This window comes from Agelaius tricolor, unplaced genomic scaffold, assembly GCF_023055355.1.
Source record: "Agelaius tricolor isolate 1412-34295 unplaced genomic scaffold, bAgeTri1.0.p SCAF_82, whole genome shotgun sequence".
Classification (NCBI taxonomy): Eukaryota; Metazoa; Chordata; class Aves; order Passeriformes; family Icteridae; genus Agelaius; species Agelaius tricolor.
Window position 1 is genome coordinate 703,430 of NW_027269342.1, and position 21,406 is coordinate 724,835.

Below are 21,406 nucleotides of genomic sequence, written 5' to 3' on the forward strand. Positions count from 1 at the left end.
TTGTTCCAGCGCTCGATGACTCCTCCTGTTAACATTTTTGCCCCCTGTTTAAATGGAATTTCTGGTACTTGGATTTGCACTCCCTGCCTCTTCTCCTCTTGCTGGCCCCTACTGAGGAGGGTCTGTGCTCTCTCTCCAGGCCCCAGGTATTTACAGACATTGCTCAGACACTACTGACGTTTCCTTCATGCTCAACAGTCACAGCTCTCCCAGCTTCTGAGACAGATGCATTCTTGGCAGATGCTGCAATCCTTTAATCATCTTTGTGGCCCTTCCCTGAGCTTGCTCCAGAGCATCACTGTCACTCTTTGCCTGGCACATTGCTGCCCAGGAACGGGCCCAGCACTCCAAGTGTGGTCTCCCATAGTTATGGTACAAAGGACAGACTCATCCCCTTGTGGGCTCTTCCTCGGCAGCCCAGGAGCTGCTGGCTGGACTCACCCCATCCATCACCAGCTCAGGTGACTGAGGTGAGGCTGGGCTGGCCTGCAGCTCTGCATCCACACCCCTCCTGAAGGCTGGCCTGACATTGGCTTCCTTCGAGCTCTCAGCAGCCTCCCCTCATCACCAGAGCTCTCCAAGATAGTGCAGAGTATCCTGACAGTGACATCTGGCATTCCTCAGCATTCCCAGGTGCACCTGACCAAAGCCCACAGATCTGTGCATGTCAGCACTGGCCCCAAACTTCCCACCCCTGAGCAGCTCTCCCTGGTTTGTGCAGATCAGGGCCAGCAAAGAGCCTGTGCTTCCCTCAAGAGCCTGCATCCAATTCCTTGCAGCACTCCAGCCATCCCACTGATCTCTGGAATCCAGGGTCATGATAACCCTGGAACTGAGGCAGGCCAATTCCTCCTGCATTAAGCCAAGAACTGGTTTAAAATTTGTTACAAATTAAAACAAAACAATTTGTTACAAATTAAATTTATATTTAAAATAACCTAGTTAATACTGTTGCCCAAAAGAATAATTACATATACAAAAGAACTCCCTCAGCAACAAGAGAGGAAAGGAAGAAACGACCCTGTGCATTTTATTGGCATTGAGGTACAGTCCCATTACATTTAATCTTTCCCTTTTTCTTAAACTAATATGCAATATAGAAAAAACATTAAAAGCCTGATTGGTCAACTAGCAGTAAACACAAAACCTGCTCAAAATAAAAGGGGGGGGGGGAAGGGGGAAAAAAAGGCAGACACAAAGCAATCTGCACTGGACATAAAACTACACAGAACTGCACATTTACGGCCCCATTTGGTCAAGGTTGTAAGAACATTTTTCTGGACTAGAACTTCTTTCTGCTCAGGGATCCAATACAAGGGTTACTCCTGGGCTTAGAAATCACCACTGGGAAATGGCTGACAAGGTCCAGGTCTCTGACTCCTCTTCCTGCTGACAACTGTGTCTTCCTTTGGGGGAGACACATGTACTGGCTTCCAAGGAATGGGGTTACAATATGCTGGAGCTGGATACAGATTTCTAACAGCACTCCCTAGAACAGTTAGAAAATACACATCATTTAGAAGGAATCTTTACACCACAAGCTTGCCAAAGCAAGCAGTTACAATAATTATACAACACAACATCACCTTCAGAGAAAGACAGCACAGGCACATCACATAATTAAAGTGACTCAAAATAATAACCAGTCCCCCTTTTTAAACAGTAACTGGTATATTCTTCACTTCTACTTAAATAATAAGCAGGTTGAATGCTTTGTGTTCTTAGAAACTGTAAATGTCTACAAATTGGCCATTTTGTTTTACCCAACCACATGATGGATGGGTACACTTCAAAGTTTGTAACACATTACACTGAATGACACAAGGGAGTAGACAAATATTCTTCAAAAATCATGGAAATAAATGATTGCAGCTGTCAGTCTGTAATGCAGGCCCAAGCAAAACAGGAAGGCAAGGTATATCACTACTTACAAATACATTTAAGCAGAAGAGTAAAGGCTGTTCACCTGCTTTATACCTGTCTCTTGAACATTCAGAAATCAGAATTTTGGTCTCCAAACTATTTCTGTTGCAAAGTCACATAGAAGCAATTATTTCAGTTGCACAGAAAAATAAGATGTTTTCAAACAAAAATGGAACAGGATTACAGAAGCCAAGGAGGTGCAATGCAGGTGAAAAGCAAAATTTTAGCTCAGAACAGAGGTTGATGCCCCTGTCTCCTTTTTCAGACAGGACTTCTGTCAGCTTCTAACAGTTCTTGTGTCTCAAAACCCCATCTCTTTCCTAAGGGGGATTCAGGTGTGCTGACACACACCTTCTGTAACACACAAACTAACTTGACAATGACAACCAATTTGCTTCACAGCACCCAGGACTTTGCTCTAGTGATTCCTATGATTGCTAAGAAAAATCAGATAAAATCATTCTTTGGTACGCCACATAATTATCTCAAATAATGTCATTTTCCTCCCAAATAATAAAAAAAAGAAAGGCTAAGAAAAATACACAAAAGGTCTCAATCTGTTTCCCTGACTTATAGCATAGTAAAAGTAACCATTCCTATGTGCCAAAACCTAGGTATTAGATGAGTGTCTTGAACAGCCTTCATTTTACACTAGAATACTACAAGGAAGGAACCACCAGCCCAAGTCACTCCCTATTTGTGTACTGTATGTACAAACCTGTAGACTTCCCATTTGGGAAACCATAACCATTTAAAGCAGGTCGTGGTTTATTTCTAGCATTTTGCAGCCATTCCTTAAAGATCTTCTCTGATCTTGTTCTCTTCTCCTGTAGCTCAGCCACCCGTTCTTTTTCTTTTTCCTAGAAATAAAAAGAATAAAAGGTACTCCTGGACAAAGCCCTGGACAATATACACAAAACAGTAAATAATTTTTTGCAGATTTCCAGACTGCTGAATACAATTCAAGTATTTCTTCAAATACAAGCACCTCTTCCTAACAATGGAAAAGATGCATTTTTGTTTTTTGGTTTAAGACTGAAAAAAATCCCAACCCCCAACTTCCACGTTAATCCAGTGTTTCCCTAAGAAACAAACCAAAGGCCATTAACAAAAATGCATTAATATGCATCTTACTTTGCTGACCATACCACAGTGTCTTTAATGCACCAACACTGTAACTCTTGAAAGATTTTTCTTCATGTACAACACTGCCATTTGATGTCCATATATTCAATGTAAGCTCTGAATCTAGCAAATCTGAATCTGCAATAAGTTGCAGATTAAGTAACTCCATCCCAATAAATTATGAGTTCATTAACACCTTCTCTTTTTTCTTCTTTTCTGCCTCTTCAGCTCTCTTCTTCTCTAACCATTCTTTATACTTTATGTCAGCCTTTTCTTTTAGCTGCATTTTTTCCAGTTCCCTTGTGGCTTTTTCTGCCAGTTCTTTGTTCAGCTTTCGTTTCCTTTCTCTTCTTTCCTATGTAAAACATATCAAGGAAACAGAACAGAAATTTTTGAGTGTATTTCAATGAGCGATCCTTTTGAGGAATACAGTAAATTTTATTACACAATTACAAAGAAAATTATCATGAACATGAAAAAAATATGTGATACTGTAAGCTCTTTGAAGTCAGAACCTATTGACAACAAAGACTCCTCTGTGGACAGTCTATGTGACAACAAAGACTCCTCTGTGGACACCATTTCACAGAACCTATTCAGTGCTACATTCCAGGTATGATAGACATATAAACTTGTCAAAAAATACTATAAAAATTTTACTTTCAGATCTCCTCAGGTTTACTGCTCTGTTTTATTTATTCTGAGATTTTTTAAACACTTTAGACACATCTCAATATTTCTGGGAATGAAATACATGTTGCAATTCTCAACAATGGTATGTTAGCTTTACTTGTCAGTGAATCTAGAGCAAACTACAGTTCCAAATGCAAGTCAGGTAAACTTCCCCCTTCTATTGAGATATGCAGATTGTTCAGCACACTTCAGCATCAATTAAACAGTAAAAAAAGTTCACACAGAAATACAGTTCATGTTTTGTGGTATTCTCTTAGGTATTTTATACACTTCAGTTTATCCACATAGGGACTACTTCAATAAATCAATCCACACATTCCTCCTGTTCCAATTATGAAAGGGCAAATGAGAAAACACATTCTAGGGTAGGCAAAAACGTGACTTGAGGCTGAAGTGAAATTGCTGCCTGTATGATCTGGAAGACAGAACACACCAGAGGTGTCATTCACCTCTACATCTTTGCAGTGTGTGTATCCAACAAGAGTCTTCTGAGGAGCTTTCTCTAAGCAAACAACCACACATCCACTGGCCTTTGCCTGATCTGGAGAGGGAGGTAGTTTCATTTAAAGAGTGACAATAGCTGTCATTTCTGTTCCTTGTCACCTTGATGAAGTGTCTGCAATCTACTGATTGATTCTCTTTCTGCTTAACTCACTTAGCTCTGAAGCAACTGCATCCATGTGCAGAAACAAAAATCTACCAGACAAGCTGTGCACATGACTTGGAAGAGAGGCACAAGAGCAAAGACCAGTTTGCTCTTAACAGAAAAGAGCTGTTGAAAAAATATCTTGTTTTTCTTTTAAGAAATCTACTTTTACACTTCCCTGCACACTGCTCTTGAACAAAGGAGATGGGTAACTTAGCAGAAACTCAACCTGACTCAGAATTATTACAGTTGGCAGTATGGATATAAATGCTTAGAACTACAGCTGCAAACTAGAATCAGTAAATGAAATATGGGAAAAAGACATTCTCCAGAAAAACCAGAAATACATTCCCATTCCCATTTTACCATTATATATTACCATTTTTTTCCATTAAAAGAACAAAAAGGCAGAAATCTAGAGCTCTCCCTGTCCCTCCCCCACCTTTTTCCCAGGTTTACTGCACTTCTGGAAACTCCAATGATGCAGAATGAAGCAGAAGCCAAAATACTGCACTGGGGACCAGCACAACTCCCTCAGTCTGGTCTGAACAGGAGGGTCTAAACTTGCTGGCCCAGTGCTTGTGCCCCCACACCAAAACCACCAGCAAGCCAACAGAGCAGCACAGAGAATAAAAACCTCAGCTTATGTTGCTCTGCAGCACACTCACCTGATTGCTGCCAGCTCACAGAACCACTGGAGGCAGTGAGTCCTTTTCTGTTTGCCAGCAGCAGGAGCATCACTACAGCTGGAACATCAGCAGCTGCACTGGGCACTGTGGGACTCCCCCCACCCACCTCCTGTTCCAAGCCAGGCTTTAACACCTCTGTTTACCATAAGCTCCAAGGGGGATGCTGTTTCACCTTAAGTCATAAGGGTACTTTCAGTAGTACTGCTCTGGCATACTCTTGTCAAATATTCTTATGTGACAACAAAGACTTCTCTGTGGACACAATTTCACAGAACAATTGCAATTAGTGTTTTAGCTCCCTTTTCTACTTGATTTTTTTGTTGTTTGGTGGGGTTTTTTCCATTTCACTTCTAATACATTCTAGCAATTATCAGCTTAATCTGTTTGGTGGTGTAGGGAAAATGGTCAAATATTAATACATCCCAATTACAATGCACATTCTGCAATGTAAAACTACACAGAATTATAAAACAATTGGTCTTATTAAAACGACTTCACAACAGTGAGGCCTGTACATGTGATAAAACAATTTACCACCAAGACTAATGAAGAAATACATTTCATTTTGGGAACTAAAGAAAGTTGAGATTCTGACATATTTTTATGCTAATGAAGCATGGAAACAAGAACTTTCCTAACATAAAAAAACGCTTCCATATTTTAAGATGATGAAAAGAAAAAACAATAGATTTTTTTGGCAAATGATTTAAACATCACCTTCCTGAAAATAAACCAAATAACCAATTGTCTAGGCTTTCCCTCCTTCTTCATCTACAATTCATCTCAATCTCTTTTATTCAGAGCTGTTTCTCTGTCTCTTCGTTACTAAATACTCCCCAAATGCACCAACAACTCCAGTTTTGAGACAATGGTTGTCTGGGACACATAAGAAGCATTAATGTAGATGAGAGATATCTGTGAAATCAGTGAGTTAAACTGTGGGAGAAGGTGGCTTACAAAGATTTTGCACATTTTGATTTTTGCTGACTTACCTCTGATGTACATGAAAGTTACAATACTAAGGATCATCCAAAACTACAGTCTTTAGCTAAGGGTCCTATTGTATAAAAGACATGAAAATAAATATAGGAGAAAACTGAAAAAAAGGGGCTACTTCCATACCTAGGGGAATGGAAAACCATTATAAGCAGAAAGTAGACTAAAAATCCTTCTAAATACTAGAAAAGAAAGCCAGGGACTCTTCTTAACTTATGTGTCTTAAATCACAATATTTAGGTGAGTTTAGCTACTCTCCAGGCTGACTCCAAGTTAAATTAGGTCCTATGTAAACAATAGCATGCCATACACACAAAAGCCACAACTATTGCCAAGTTTTACTTCCAGGGAGACATCCCTAAGACATGGGGACTCCCTGCAGAATTCCAGACTTTACACTGCCTAGAAATTTTTCCGCAGACAAATCAGGAATGCTTCCTTTTTCTCTCACAATCAGAACAGATTTTTCTTCATAAAGTTAATGTAGACCACATTCCCAGCTTTAGTAACCTGTTCCATGTCAAGCTTCTGTCACCCTGACTGTCCCAGCTTTTTTCCCATCCTCATATTAAAAGTCCATCAAAAATGCTATCAATGTGCATATTGATGTCCATGTTCTTCATTTCTTTTCCTTTCTTTCCATGTATATGTGAAGGAAGAAATTACTTTTTTATGCTTGATGTTGTTCAGATTGGGTTTTAAAAATTCTCTTTCATCTTGTGTTCAAAACAAGTCACAACCTATTCACTAAACCCCTGGTAAATTTACACATGGTTGTGGGTATTACCTAAATAAGGTATGGATTGTAAAAATTAAGGTATGGATTGGAAAATTAAGGTATTGATTGGAAAATTAAGGTATTGATTGGAAAATTAAGGTATTGATTGTAAACCATCCAAGAAAGGCTTGTTCTCCAGCCACCCTGGCCCAGCACATGACAAGGAGAAAGGATACAAATCTACCCTGAAGGTTCAGTGCTCTGGGCTGTGATTCCATCAGGTCTCAGAAGCCACTGAAGCCTGGCTCATCCCCCAGCCCACACAAATCACCTGGCCCACAAAGCTGTGATGGTGACTCTGCCCACAGCTTGTGTCTCACTGAGTCACTGCTAAATACTAACTTCTCCACAAAAATCACACCTACCTGCATGTGGTGAATGCTCAAAGGATTTTAAAATCTGAAGAAGTGTCCCACTTCCATCCTGACAGAAGGTAGAAACAGGAAATAATTTTCCATGCAAGGGAAAAAAACCCTAATTGCTTCTGAAACAGAGGCACTATATCCAGCTAGAAGAATACAACTAAAACTTTGTATTTTACTATCTTCACATCAGTGAGTAATTGAGAGGCTGGAATGTGTAAAGTGCAGAGGTGCTTTCTGTTCTGCATTTCCTATGTAGACTGTCACTGAGTGGAAGTATTTCCAGAAACTAATGATGTGATTTGATATTTTTAAAATACTTCTCAAAGCAATCTTTTCCATCTTATGATCTGCAGAATGTGACATTTTTCTTTTCACAGCTAAGTGTTCTACTTCACAGCTGTTTGCTGACATCTTAGCTAGCATATTCTAGCATCAGTTAATGCTGAGTGATGGCAAAATATAGGAAAAGCCCACATGGCCAACATCAGAACACACACCCTAATTTACTTGTTTATCCTCATAATAATTGGGAACATCAACTTCTAGCAGTCTTGGAAATCTGGGTCCTTCAAACAACTGTAATTATCTTTTCAACTTTACCCCATAACACAACTCAGTGACCAGGCCTAGCCCACACCAATACTTCTTTAATCTCTCTAGAATTTCCATGTGAAAACAACAAGAGGCTAGAAAGGAGATCAGCAACAGTCTGAGCTGCAGATGGCTCTTGACAAGCTGGTTTATACCAATTTACTGCTCAAGTTCACAGAGTCAGGGCAGACCCCGCTGCAGTCTGGGAACTGGAGAATTGTTGCATCTTTCTCCCAAAATGTGTTCATGTGGGGACTCAATGTATGTGACAGCACAAAGTTTCAGTGTACTTACTCCTGGAACACTCTTGGGATCTTCAGAAGAATGTGGACTCCACAAATGCTGCTGAAATACATGAGCACTCATTCACCTGTGACACTGGATTCCTCTTCCAAAACTCTGTCTAAAACTCATTCTGACACTCACCATGAGAAATTAGTTCATTCTACTTACAGAAATCTAAAGGTAATTAAGATTCAGATAAAACCTAAAATTATAACCATGGCATGGGTCATGCACGATACCACAGAAAAATTCTGTGTAAAGACTTTTCAGGTCCAGAGAGCAAAAGTCCCACAATATGTGGGAAAAAAAATCCTTAAAAAATTAAGCCCAGACTCAGAAAAAAAATATAGATATGTAAAGACAGGTATGTAAACAGAAAATTTTCATTCTTAAATGCAGTTGGTTCTCATGACTGGAAAGCTTCCCTCACAAACACACTTCTTGAAAGAGTTCAGTCTTAAACAGGTGGACATCTTAGCATCTGTTTCAAGTCTAACCTGCCACCAAAGACCATTGTACATCAGGCTTTCCATTAACAACCAGAGCTTGGACTCAGCAACAGCTCAGCTGTAAGAACATGAACCTAGACAGGGAAGATCTGGATTTCATCACATTCCTGCCAGAGGAGATTCCAATGAACATGTCCCCAAGCTGCAGGCTGGCATGACAGGATTCTCCACCTCTTCTGTGGGAGTGCCACCATTCCTCACAAAATCATTCACAACCCACTGGATGAAAGAAAGAGAGCATGAGCAAGCCCAGCTCTTGAAGTTGAAAGTCATGCTCAAGCTGTGGAACAATCTGTGCTCTGCATTAACCATGCTGAGATGAAACATACATTAAACAAAAAGCCTTTGGTGTAAGAGTTGGCACCCAGGTGTCTCTTCTGGAGGAACCAGCACACCAAAAAGGGAATTCTGCTCCAAGAACACTGTCATTCATTACTGCACACCGGGTTGGTTCTAGGCTTTGATATACTCCTTAATGCAAATCTTCAATGAAAAAACTTTCCAACAGAATTTTTCCATCCTGTACCTAGCTTCCATTAAAAATGATATTTTTCAGTAAGTAAAGGGGACTTATTGAAAAAAAAAAAAAGAACAATAAAAAATTTTGAACATTCAAATTCCATTTTTAACGCCTGCTTGGTAATATTTACTTTTATGGAAAAAAAATTAAAAATTTGTTGCCTTATTCTCTATTCAACAATGCAGAAAGTATTAGAAATGCTACAGTCCATTTTAGATTGGCATTAGAATAATTGGTTTTTCCAATGGAAAATTCTAACTTCACTACTTGTGCTCTTACAACTAGGTTGACTATGTGATGTTTTCATCCTTAACTGTCTTGTTCTGTTTATGCTGAGTAATAAGTTTTGTACCTTTAAGATACAGTTAGGTATCACATTATTACAGGATAAAGAATTACATGCAAAGACTAAATACAGGGTTGTTAACAACCTGAGTTTCAGAGTTCCAGTTATTTTGGAATGCAAGTATTTCTCTTTGGGGATTTCCATCACTGCTGCAAACACATGCACAACACATGTAGTGGGGTTTTGGTTTGGATGGAGTTAATTTTCTTCAAAGCAGCTCCTGCTGTGCTGTGTTTGGATTTGTGAACAAAACAGTGTTTCTGATAACAAGTTAACACTAAGCAGTGCTTACAAAGCTTCAAGATCTTTTCTGCCTCTCCCCCATGGCACCAGGGCACAGTCTGGGGGTGCACGAGGAGCTGGAGGGGGCACAGCCAGAACTGACACCCACCACCCCAAGGGAAAGCCCAGACCATCCTGCTCAGCAAGAAAAGCTGGGGCAGCAAGGGGGGTCCTAGCTGCCTCCTGGGGCTAACCCACAACAACAATAATATAAATATTTATATGTACACATGTGTATATAAATGAATTGGATACTCCAGATATTTCTAAGTTCACGCTCTATTGACATTGTAAAAATGAAACAGCTTTGCAGAGCCAGTAAAGATGGATTAAATATGATTTGAAGATATTAGATATAATATATAGAGTGCACTGCATCAGAGTTGATTTTTTTCATATGCAATCAAAAAGCTGTTGTCATCAGGCCTGAGCTTTAATCCTAATATTTTATTCAGCATTAATTCCTAAGAGGTTCTGACTGTGATGACAATGATAAAGAATTAAACTGTCATGGCAGCTTACAGGCATTCACAATGCATTTCTCAAAAGCTTTTCATACTTTGATTTGAAATCAGCAACTCCACAATTACAGGTACCTTACTAAAGTGTTCATTTCCACAGCTGATGATAGCAATGAAAGAGACTTCACATCAGAAGTTCACATAAAACAGGAAATTAACACCAAACTTACTTGCTCAGCATTTATAACCACAGCCACTTCATTTTTATCAATAAATCCAACACTAACTCAGAAATAAACATTATAGTTACATAAGAATCATGTTATGTTCATTTTCCTTCTGGAATCAAAAGCATACTTAGCATTATTTTAGAGTTAAAAGATTTTAATTGATACTTGCTAAAAAGTCAACAGACAATTTACTGTCTGCCCACAAATGGCTCAACTTTAAGAGGGAGACAAACTAAGACTATTTTTGTCCTGGAGGGATCCAGTATCTTGCTGAAAATTGTAAAGGCATTATTAGGTCCAAGATAGTGCCTAAAAATTGGTTTTATAAAGCTTCCAATTCCTAGTCAGCTGAAAAATTTTGCCATGAATAAATATTTGCATAAACACATTTAATGGCTTAGAATGTTCTTTGATGGCTCATATTTCAAAATATTACTTCTAGTTCATTTACCACCTTTAAGAACCACAAAAGCTATTTACATAGAATACTAAACAGCGAGGATTCCTTTACTTTCAAAAATACCTTCTATAAAATTATTAGAAGCATAAGAAAACTGTAACAGCATATAATTTTTAATCTGTATTAAATAATTTTTAAAAAATTGTGGACAAAACCAGTATTCAAGCTTTGCTTCCTAACCTCACCCTAAAGGACTCTACTTAACATCACAACTAAAATTGCCATGCAAGGGTACTGGCTTGACATAGAGAAAACCAGAATTGTTTTATGCATATACAAACATTTTACCTCTGACCCAAACATCTCTCACATTCCCAGCACAAAGACTGTTCCAGCAGTGTCTCCTGCTGCTGGATGCTCAAGATGAAGGAAGAAGTTTGATGTGTGCTTCCCTTTCTTTATCACTGCAGTACTGAGCAATGGGAAAGGACACAGACTTGGGATTACAGAGGTGAGGTTCCCTAAAGCACTGCCTCTTCCAAATAAAGCACTTGCTGCTCTCTGCACACAGGGCTCAGAATCAGCTTGAAAAAGGTGAGTGCTTAATGCAAATTTCACTGAAAAGTACTGCAAGCTTTCCCCCAAGAAGCATCTTTGGATACTTCTATGAGGAAATGAAGTGTTTTCCAAACAGGAGATATGTACACACTCCCCAAGAGAATTATATCAACTGTCAGTGCTCCTGACTCATAGCTCAACTACAGCTGAAATCCTGATGCACCTTTAAAAATCTTAGTCACTGAATTGACCTATTTGTCCTTCAGTCTGTATCCAAATCCACAAATAATCTTGCAGAAACTTGAAGTGGGACAGTCTACACAGCACAAATGTTCATATCCTATGGACAGCTAAGCTTTTAAATTCAGTTTATCCTTGATTTGAGTGTGGTTTATAGGAAAGACTAGCCAATGAATCATCTGATTTAAATGAAAATCAGCTTACTGCTTTCTAAACACTTGCTCTAAAGATGACCCTATGCTCCCAAAACATAATTTGATAAAGTCCAGACACGAACAGGGCTTTTTCTCCTGTCCTTTGGACTGCTGTGATTACCATAAAAAAGACCTCCTAATCCCACTGAGAACAGAATAGAAATTGTGAACCAGTAAAACCACAAAGTTCCAAGGAAAACCCAAATCAGTAGAAATTTATGGAAGCTGAGGGAGGTGGTAGGGGTAGTGAGGAAGAGACAGAAGGAAAACTTCTGGTTCTGAACTTGAACTATTTTAAGAGGCAGACCAACTCCTTTAAGCCAATGAATAGTCACAGACACCCAGAATTTAATTTTCATTTAAATTTCATTTTGGAAGAGGAAAATGGAATTGTATGTGCTGAACAATCAATCTACTTTCTCCTGTGTACTTTAATTAGTAATATAAATCATAAGAAATTAATAGAGCAGGAGAGGTTCTGCAGTGGGTTTCTGCCAATTACCCAACCAGCATTAAGACTAAGATTAATCAGGTTAGATCCAAATATATGCTATTCTAGTGGTTCTAGGCTGAATCTGAAGGCGTTCTAAAATCATGAAAACAAATGTAGGAGGTCTGCCCACCCAACCCAGGCTAGTGCTGTTCTGATATTTTGGGTGAATGTTCATCTGCTTTTGCTCAGAAGCAGAAGTCAATGCAGTGAGCAGCTGGAACTGCTGCAGAGCATGGGAATATGAACACAGGAACGGCCAAGGCTGGACATGCCCTGGGCTCCCATTGTCACTGGCATACTGTCTGAAAAACCCCCTTGCCCAGGATTCTTCTCCTGGGAAGCTGAGAAGTTGCAAAGGAAAAGGAAAGCAGTATTTTCTTATTTGCTTCTCCTGTGTTTTGCTACTTTGGAATGTGGTTGGGGATTTGTAGAGAGCTTTTTGGATAATTGGTTAGCTGAGAAAGGACATTCCGATGTGATACCGATGGATAAGGGTAAGAGAAACAAGCTGGGAACTGAGCAACCGGTGCCTAATTACTGACGAAGGTCACAGTGACCTTCTCTAAAACGGGGAGAAAATTGCTTGCCAGAAAATGTAGCTATCCCAAAGTAGAGAAATTAGAAGAATGTACACATAGAAGCAAAATAATTGTTAAGAAATAGAAGTAAGTGTGTTTGATTTAAGTGTGCTTTAACCAATAATGAGCTCGGCTTTTGCAATATGTATAAGCTTCATTAACACTAATATAAATATGTGTGGAGTTTCAATAAACTTAGAGATTTGCTATTCATCGCATATAGTGTGTCGCATCTCTCCCGCCGTTACGACAGGGATTGTTTATCCAACATGTGAATTGTTTTGACTTAATGACCAATCACAGTCCAGCTGGGTTGGAACTCTAGGAAGAGTCACAAGTTTTTCATTGTCATTCTTTGTAGCCTTCTGTCTGTATCTTTTCTCTATTCTTTAGTATAGTTTTAGTATAGCATTCTTTAATATAATATAGATCATGAAATGATAAATTGGCCTTCTAGAAACATTGAGTCAGATTCATCATTTCCTTCCTGCCACAGAGAACCCCTAAAACACCACACTGCCTTTGCTGCCACCCAGGGCACAAGCTCACCTGCTGTGACACAGCTGTCCCACAGCCCCACTGAGATCACCATTCTGTCTATTTCTGACCCTGGACCCAGGCATTCCCTCAAGAGCCTTTTGATCCCACCCAGAAATTAATTACTGACTGAAGGAATTCCCAATTGCCAACTGTGGGCAACAGAGAACTCCCCCCACCTGGCCCCATCCCTCAATTACCCCCTCCCCCAAACCATATCCTCTGGTAAATACTCCTTGCCTGCCCCTGGTGATATTTAACTAAACCCTTCTTCTGGCTCTACCTGTGTACAAAACATTGCACACAGCCAAGATGTACACTTACCCAAAAATGTTTGGGCACTGAACCTGGCAAGTCTGGGTGCACTGAAGACCAAAACCCCAGCTACCATCAGCAGAAGGCTACTGCACAAGATGTACACCCACTGTCAGTTATGTGACTAATCAGAACACAAATCCCTTTGTACCCTACAGAAAAGAAAAATCGGTCTTGAAAAAATGTTCAGCTGCTTTGGCATGTTTTTATCATTTTCAATTAAAGCAGCCATTTACTCAGCAAACTGAAAACATGGATGGCCAAACAGACTGAGGAAATTTTACACAGGCTTACTCAAGCATGGCATGCACTAGAATATTTCCAGTCAAAGCAATATTTACCTCTTCTCTCTTTTTTAGGACCCATTCTTTGTGTTTCTCTTCAGCTATCCTTTTTCTTCTTTCCCATTCTTGATTTTGCTTCATTTCCTCAAGCTGTTTATTCACTTCCTAATTAGAAAAAGAGCATATATTTCAAAGCTGTGGTGACCACTTACAGCAGTACTGGCAGTAGTGCTGCAGTTAAAACAATATAAGCATTAGATTCTGGCACATTTTCCTTCATTAAGATTTTGGAGAAGAAGAATAGCAGTCAACACAGAAATACTATGAAATACAATTAATGAAAATCCATAATTTTTAGGATATTAACTGGAAATACATCTTTCAATTAGGCTTTGGAAGCAATTAAATTCATCAAATCATTCCTCAGTTTATTGAAATGCCTTTTTAGCCAGTAGACTCTTAATTTGCAGCAGTACTTTCCTACAATATTTAAAATTTACCCTGTGTACTGCTCTGCACTGTGGATGGTATGAAAAGCTAAATGAAATATTATTCACCTGTGATTTTTTGTACCAGAACTACTAGAACTTTAGGGCTTAAGCTAAGGCTTACTAAAGCCAAAATTATTGCAGATTCTAGCAAATTTTCAAACAGGAGTTTTAATTTGAGAGAAGAAATTTTCCAAGTATATTTATAAGACAGACAGTATATATGCAACCATTTGTATCTCTCCAGTGAAATTAATAAAGACAAAACATAACTAAGGAGACAATTGAGATGTCTACCTTCTCCAACAGTAACATTAACACAAAGTATTAATTTTCAATGAAAATTCATACCTTCAAACACAGACAGATTGAATTATTTCCATGAAATTGATTTTATGGTGCCTACACTGCAGTCAGTTTCAGAGAGAACCCCCTTTCTTATGACATAGAATTTCAGTTTAGTAGGACATCAACAGAAGCTTACAGAAAGCTCAAACACCCACAATACAGACACAATTTGAAAATACAGTTGTTGCTGTATTGAGGCAAAGTTACCCCAAACAACATCTCTTTTGAGTTCCAAGACACCTGTATTGCAGGGATCCTGGTTTCTGTAAAAAATGATTGTCACTGTCGTATTTTCTGAAAAATCCCTTTGCCGGGATTTCTTCTCCTGGGAAGCTGAGAAGCCTCAGAGAAAAATGAAAATGACATTATCTCATTTGCTTCTCCTGTGTTTTGCTGCTTTGGAATGTGGTTTGGAGATTGTTTATGCAACATGTGAATTGTTTTGACTTAATGACCAAGCACCCTCAGGCTGTCTTGGGACTCTAGGAAGAGGTCATGAGTTTTTCATTAGTATCTTGTTCAACCTTCTGTAAGTATCCTTTCTGTATTCCTTAGTATAGTTTTAGTATAGCATTCTTTCATATATAAGACCATAAAATAATAAATCAGCCTTCTAAGAACATGGAGTCACATTCTCAATTCTTCCTTCCTCCTGGGAACCCTGACAATACCACAGCTGAAGGCACTCTGAGCACCTTACGAGACCCAACCTAATTCCACTCCAAATGTTTATCCACCTTTTTAACATTCAGGGCAGACTTGGTACTAATGTCAGCAAAAGATCTCAAACTTCACTGTTGTTTCTCAGGATATCAGTTTAGAATACTTTTATAATGCAAACAGAGCAATATTCTTTTGTATAAATATCACACATTTCATTCTCTTCTGGCATCTTACAAAAATGTTGATTATATTTTCCCCCCAAATATAAGGTTTTCACACTGTCTTGCTGCAGTTTAACATCTAATGTTTTCAAAATCTTACAAACTATATGGCTATTTTCTACATGGCCTTAAGTAATGCTTGTTCTATGACTGTTCTTAATATTGAGTTGAGAGACATCTGCTAGCTTACATTTAGATTACCAATCCATAATATAAATGGGAAGTCATGAAACACTTGGTGCATGTGGATTAACAGATCAAAGCATATTGCTCAAGCTTAACAAACTACTTTGGAGTACTGCTGACCTGTAAAATTCTGTTCCTGAGCCTTCCAGTGGTAGGTGTTCTATAAACAACATGAGGTAGCCCACATAAAACGTTACAGGCAATCCCAGAAAGGCTAGGAAAACATTCAAGGTCAAAGAGTTAATCAGTAACTAAAGTGAGAAATTATCTAATTTTGATGTGATTGTTCTAATCATTACTCAATACTTTCCATTTGATTTTCAACAATGGTATCATCTAATCAACTGCAACTACAAACAGAGTAATCAGGAAAAGATAGGGTGCTCTCGCTTAATTGTGTCCCAGCCCTGGTTCTCAAGAACTGTTCATCTACAAGGGGGAAAAAGACAGAATGAGGGAAAAAAATGCAGCAACAGGGATCCCTTTCCTGGGAAAGGACACCAAAGAATTGTAAAATTACATGCTGAGCAGGTAACAACATTGTTCCTCAAAACCAACCAAGTAGCTTGGCATTCTTACAATGAGCACACACCTCATTTTCTTCTACAACCTACATGCAGGCCTATGTAGCCATGATGAAAATTAAGGCAGTAATTATATAAAAGTTTTAATCTTCTAACATGAAACCATTACCTGACAGCTGGATAAACAAAATACTATACAGCACCCGTTCAATGAAGTACAACATGCAGCAAAAGAAAATACACATGACATGAATCACACCAGCACTGACAAACACAAACACTATGGAGACCTAAAACACTGCCAAAAAAAAAAAAAAAAAAAAAAGGAAAAAACGACTACTCGTGTTTCTACAACCAAGGAACCAAGGAAAAGAAAATGCTGTGTCTGCTCTCTTCTGCTGGACTCAGAAGAGCTGGATGTAATCACCTGTGCAGCTTTAGCCTGCAGGCGGGCACGCAGCTCCTTCTCTTTGCCAATGAACCACTCTTCCCATGGTGAAAGGTTATCTCTCAAAGGTGACACTTGTCTCCCCCCTGCTGTTTCAGAGTGTTCAGTCTTCCTGAATTAAAAACAAGAAACAGAAGAGAGTATTAGCTATAATGCATTTGATTGAAAAGTCCAAGTGTTACTGTTTTGAGAAAGTACTTTTCTTTCATGGCATGATGTGACAACAATGACATCATTTTTCTACTTGTTTAGTAATCTCCCTAATGGATAAATGTCATTTATAATGCACCTCTGACCATCCCCCTTACAGTCTACATTTCTCTTGCTGAACTCCAAACTGTGGAACAGATTCAAACATTACCTTTTAGGAACTAAACTAAAAGAATACCCGTAACATCAAAGTGTCCCTTTGCTTCTCACAGATGGAAGCCAAGGCAAAACAGAGATTTAACATTAACATCCTGTCCTGGTCACAAGAAGCTCCATGTATCCAGTGGTCTTTAACAGAAGCAAAGCAAAAACAGAGAATGTTATTTTCTTTGTTCAAGTCTTATAGCAGTGGATCCATGGTATCAGGCAACCTCAGCATTAAGAGTCCATTCATTATGAATCCATCTGTTCAATCCAGGAAGAAATAAAGCCAGCATACAACACTTGATGGTATTATACAAGGTTCTATTAGACATTTAATAGGATACCCTATGTAAGTCACTCATGAATAATGCAGCATTCCTAGCCCCAGGTCACAAATATCTTTTATGAGATTCTATACATGTACTATTTCATAAGTAACACAGTATATTAGGGTCCAAGTCAGCAAAATTTGAAAACAGGTAAAGAAATTTCTTTACAAAATTTCTTTTATCTGGCACAGAATTTTTTTCTTGAGAACAAAGCAATGAAACTAGACTTCACTTTACTATTTCCTATGGATGTACAGGCTCTGGAAATACCTACCTACATATATATTCCACTACAGTGAGGAATTCTGTTTGCTGAACCTAAGCTACAGAAGAAGCATCCAACAAGCATATTATGCTAATGCTGCAGAAATAAAATTGGTAAATGTAAGGCATCTGTATTTTATCAATATAAAAGTACAATATATTCATGACAAAGCAGTACTCCAACACTCAACTGCACAACATTTTCTGTCCCACTCATCTTCAGAGTACATTTCTGTGCTAGAAAGCATTTGGGGACAAAGTCAGTGTTACAGTTTGTCCTACTCTTCCCTGTTGTTCTACCCATGTGTGTTTGCACCAAGAGGACTTTGCTGGTCAGCTCAGGGTAACTGATTCACACTGAAACCCACCTGGAGCAGCTTTATTTCCCCAGACAAATCAACTTTTACGGTGTGAAATGCAAAATAACAGAACTGACAGGGACACCCCTGTCAGTGCAAGGACAGAACTGCACATACCAAAGACTCACCAGCCCCACACAATCTGCTGCACTCCAGGGCTTTTATGCTGCAGCATTAATAAAGACCAAAAATTTAACAGAGGCAGCTCTTAAACACATACATATAATAAGACATGCCACTTAAGAATGCCTAATAACACATTTTGTAAGAAAATAAGTCTCTGAAAGTTCATTAAAGGACAAAAGTATTACACATTCACATTCAGGAAAGAACCCCATAACTTTGTACAGACTTGACATTTTGGGCAGGGATACTTCCTCAATACATTCTTTTGCTTTGTGTGATTTGCATTATGGCACTTAATGGAACAAGACTGACAAATTAAACCAACCTTAGAAAAGGTACCAATAGGAGAATAAATAAATTAGGAAAAATAAGATTTATTATGTCTTTTCTTCTATCAGTACTCATGAAATTCAAGCTGTCAACTTCTCAAAAAAAGTTATTCACAGTAATAGATTAAAAACTTACTGCAGACAAGTAAGAAATAACACAAAATGAAACTTAAACTGAGGAAAACACAAGCTCAGTATTAAGACCTGTAAGGAGAAAGACTTCTCCAATACTGTGTCTAAAGCTCTCCAATTGCACCAGAACCCAGGCTTCCTCGGTGTGCATTGCAGCCACCAGGACAACCAACCATGCATTTTAAACCACCCACCCCTTGAATTTCACAGGACCATTTTCTGAAATTCTAGCAGTTAGGAACTTCTTCAAAATAATTAAAGTAATAGACTTCTTAAAATAACCCATTCTCAAGTGCACATTTAGCTGTAAATAAGTATCTTAAATCAAACTGGACACATTTGGCATTTAGACCTAAGTCTGATTAACAGTGAACAGTGATTATCATTTGCTGTATATTCACTAAGGTGACACATCAAACATAACACTGGATCCACAACCAAAGTATGAAAATGCCTAACAGCATTAACAAGTCCTTGCTTTTACTCTTTCTCTTTTGCAAATGTTGCATTTCCCACACTGAGTAGCTGCTTCCAGCTAATTTTTGTGTCGTTTTAAGAGGACAACAACAACAACAGCAACATTCAGAGTGCATGCATACATGGGGAGCTGCATAAGAAATAGTCTTTCATTATTGTAATTCTGGTATCTTGGTAGCTACAGACACAAGTTGCCATATGAACACAAGGTAGGCACTTAGTGCAGCACAGCAGCAGTGCTACCCAGCAGCACAGGGTGTATTTAGCCCACTGCTCAGTCATGTGAAAAATGCCTATTTTATGATTGGCTTTTTGCAAATATTAAAATGAATATTATATGTGTTATGTTAGAAAGTTATGCTGTATTAATTTTCTTAAGTAGTGTGTTAAATATGGTTTTAGGTTATAACATAATGTTAAAGTAGAAGCTATGCTATGTACATCTTAAATAAAGGACTCGCACTGAGACAGCAGCCACAGGACACCCAAATCTTTTAGAGAAAAAGAATTTATTGCTCCATTATCAGAAGAAATTAACTTCTTCCTGCCTTGCTCAGCCCTGAAGAACTGTCAGGATTAAGAAAGAGTTGACACTGACCAGACAGAATCCTTTGTTTGAATGGAATTTATGCATCATGCATAAGATGTATGAATATGCAACAGGTTATTGTTTTTAAGGGCTAATCCTCTGTTAACGTGGGTCCTTTTTCAGGCTTTTTTTGCCCAGAAAAGGTACCCGGACCATCTGTAACTCTTTGTTCTCATTGTCTTGTATTGTCCTAATCTCAATTGTTCAAATTTTTATTTCTCTAATTACATTATTATTTTTATAATCCTTTTATTACTATTTAACTTTTAAAATTTTAAAAACAAGTGACTGGTGTTTTTCACAGTCAGACTGCCATCTCAGGCCCCAAAAGTGGCTGTGTTCAGCTGCACCTCAGAGCTGCCAACACTGCAGCAACAGGCCCGAGTGGGGAGCTGTTCCCAAGAGCCCCTGAAGCTGCAAAGACGTGCTGCAGCTTGAACAGACTGCAATGAACTCCAAAGGGCACGAATAAAACTGCTCATTGGGAATAGTATAGAGAGAGCTAACAGGAACACTGAAAGAAGGGACCATAAACCGGCTGGTTTCTTTGCTCAGAAGCTTCTGGCTACAATTGAACACTCTTTCCCTGGACTTTTAGTACCTTTTTCGAGAAATGTGTTTAAGAGAAGTGCAGTGTGGTCCATATTCCTTCACTGCTCTCCATGGAAATTTGAGAACCCTGCTGGAAACCTGCATCCCGTGAAGCTCTGCAGTCCTTCCTTTACTTCACTGGCACTTTTAGCTCAGCTCAGCCTCGCTAGCTACATTCAGCCCCGGTTAATGCGCAAGTCTGTGAAGTTTCTATCGTGAAGCTGGTTTTCCAGATTAGGATCGGCTCTCCCTGCTCTTCCCCCATCTATTTTAAGCGGAAGAAGAATTATTCTCCTGTCAAGCCAGCGAGATCCCAAGTAAAAAGAATGCATTTTATGTTCGCATATAATTAAAATGGAATAAGATTAAGCCACCGGAGGAGGAGCTGTGCAACGCTTACAACACAAAACTGACTCTGGACCCAGCTACATACACTATGCAAAACAACCCTGCAGTCTGCAAGCACTTTTAAATTAAGGCAGGAAAGATGTAGCCTCTAAAAATCCTCAGGTGTCCACTGAGAAGACTTCCCAAGACAATAAAAAGGAACAAAGCTCCTAAAGCGCTCATCTCTGCAAACAAGGCTATATTTATGTAAAACAATCTCCTGTCTCCGGCGGAGGGAAGCGAGTGCAAGGGCAGAGCCCGGTCCCCGCCGCGGGGGTTACCTATGGCCCGGCGGGCTCCGGGAGGCTCCGGGAGGCTCCTCCCGCTCCGGGGAGCTGCAGCGGGACGGGAGCGAGAGCGGCGAGCCCTGCGAGGGGCTGGGGGAGAGCCGGCCCTCAGCGGGCGGCGGGCTCGGGCCGTTGGCCCCGCCGCTCATGGCGGGCACCGGCGGGAGCGGTTACCGGGCACCGGCGGGGGCGGTTACCGACGCGGGCAGGGGCGGGCTTCGGCCGCGCTCCCGACGATCCCCGCGGCTCCGCCATGGCCGCCCCCT

The 21,406-nt window shown here is 39.5% G+C and overlaps 1 protein-coding gene across 1 annotated transcript; it reads right to left on the reverse strand.

The window, feature by feature from the left end:
* Window positions 1-1,004: 1,004 nt before the first annotated feature.
* Window positions 1,005-21,349, reverse strand: LOC139585497 (coiled-coil domain-containing protein 34-like). Its single transcript, XM_071418275.1, is given in 7 exon segments — window positions 1,005-1,352; window positions 1,354-1,489; window positions 2,642-2,783; window positions 3,245-3,403; window positions 14,096-14,203; window positions 16,896-17,028; window positions 21,135-21,349. Coding segments are annotated over 7 exon segments (903 nt in total). The 5' UTR covers window positions 21,290-21,349; the 3' UTR covers window positions 1,005-1,282.
* Window positions 21,350-21,406: the final 57 nt, after the last annotated feature.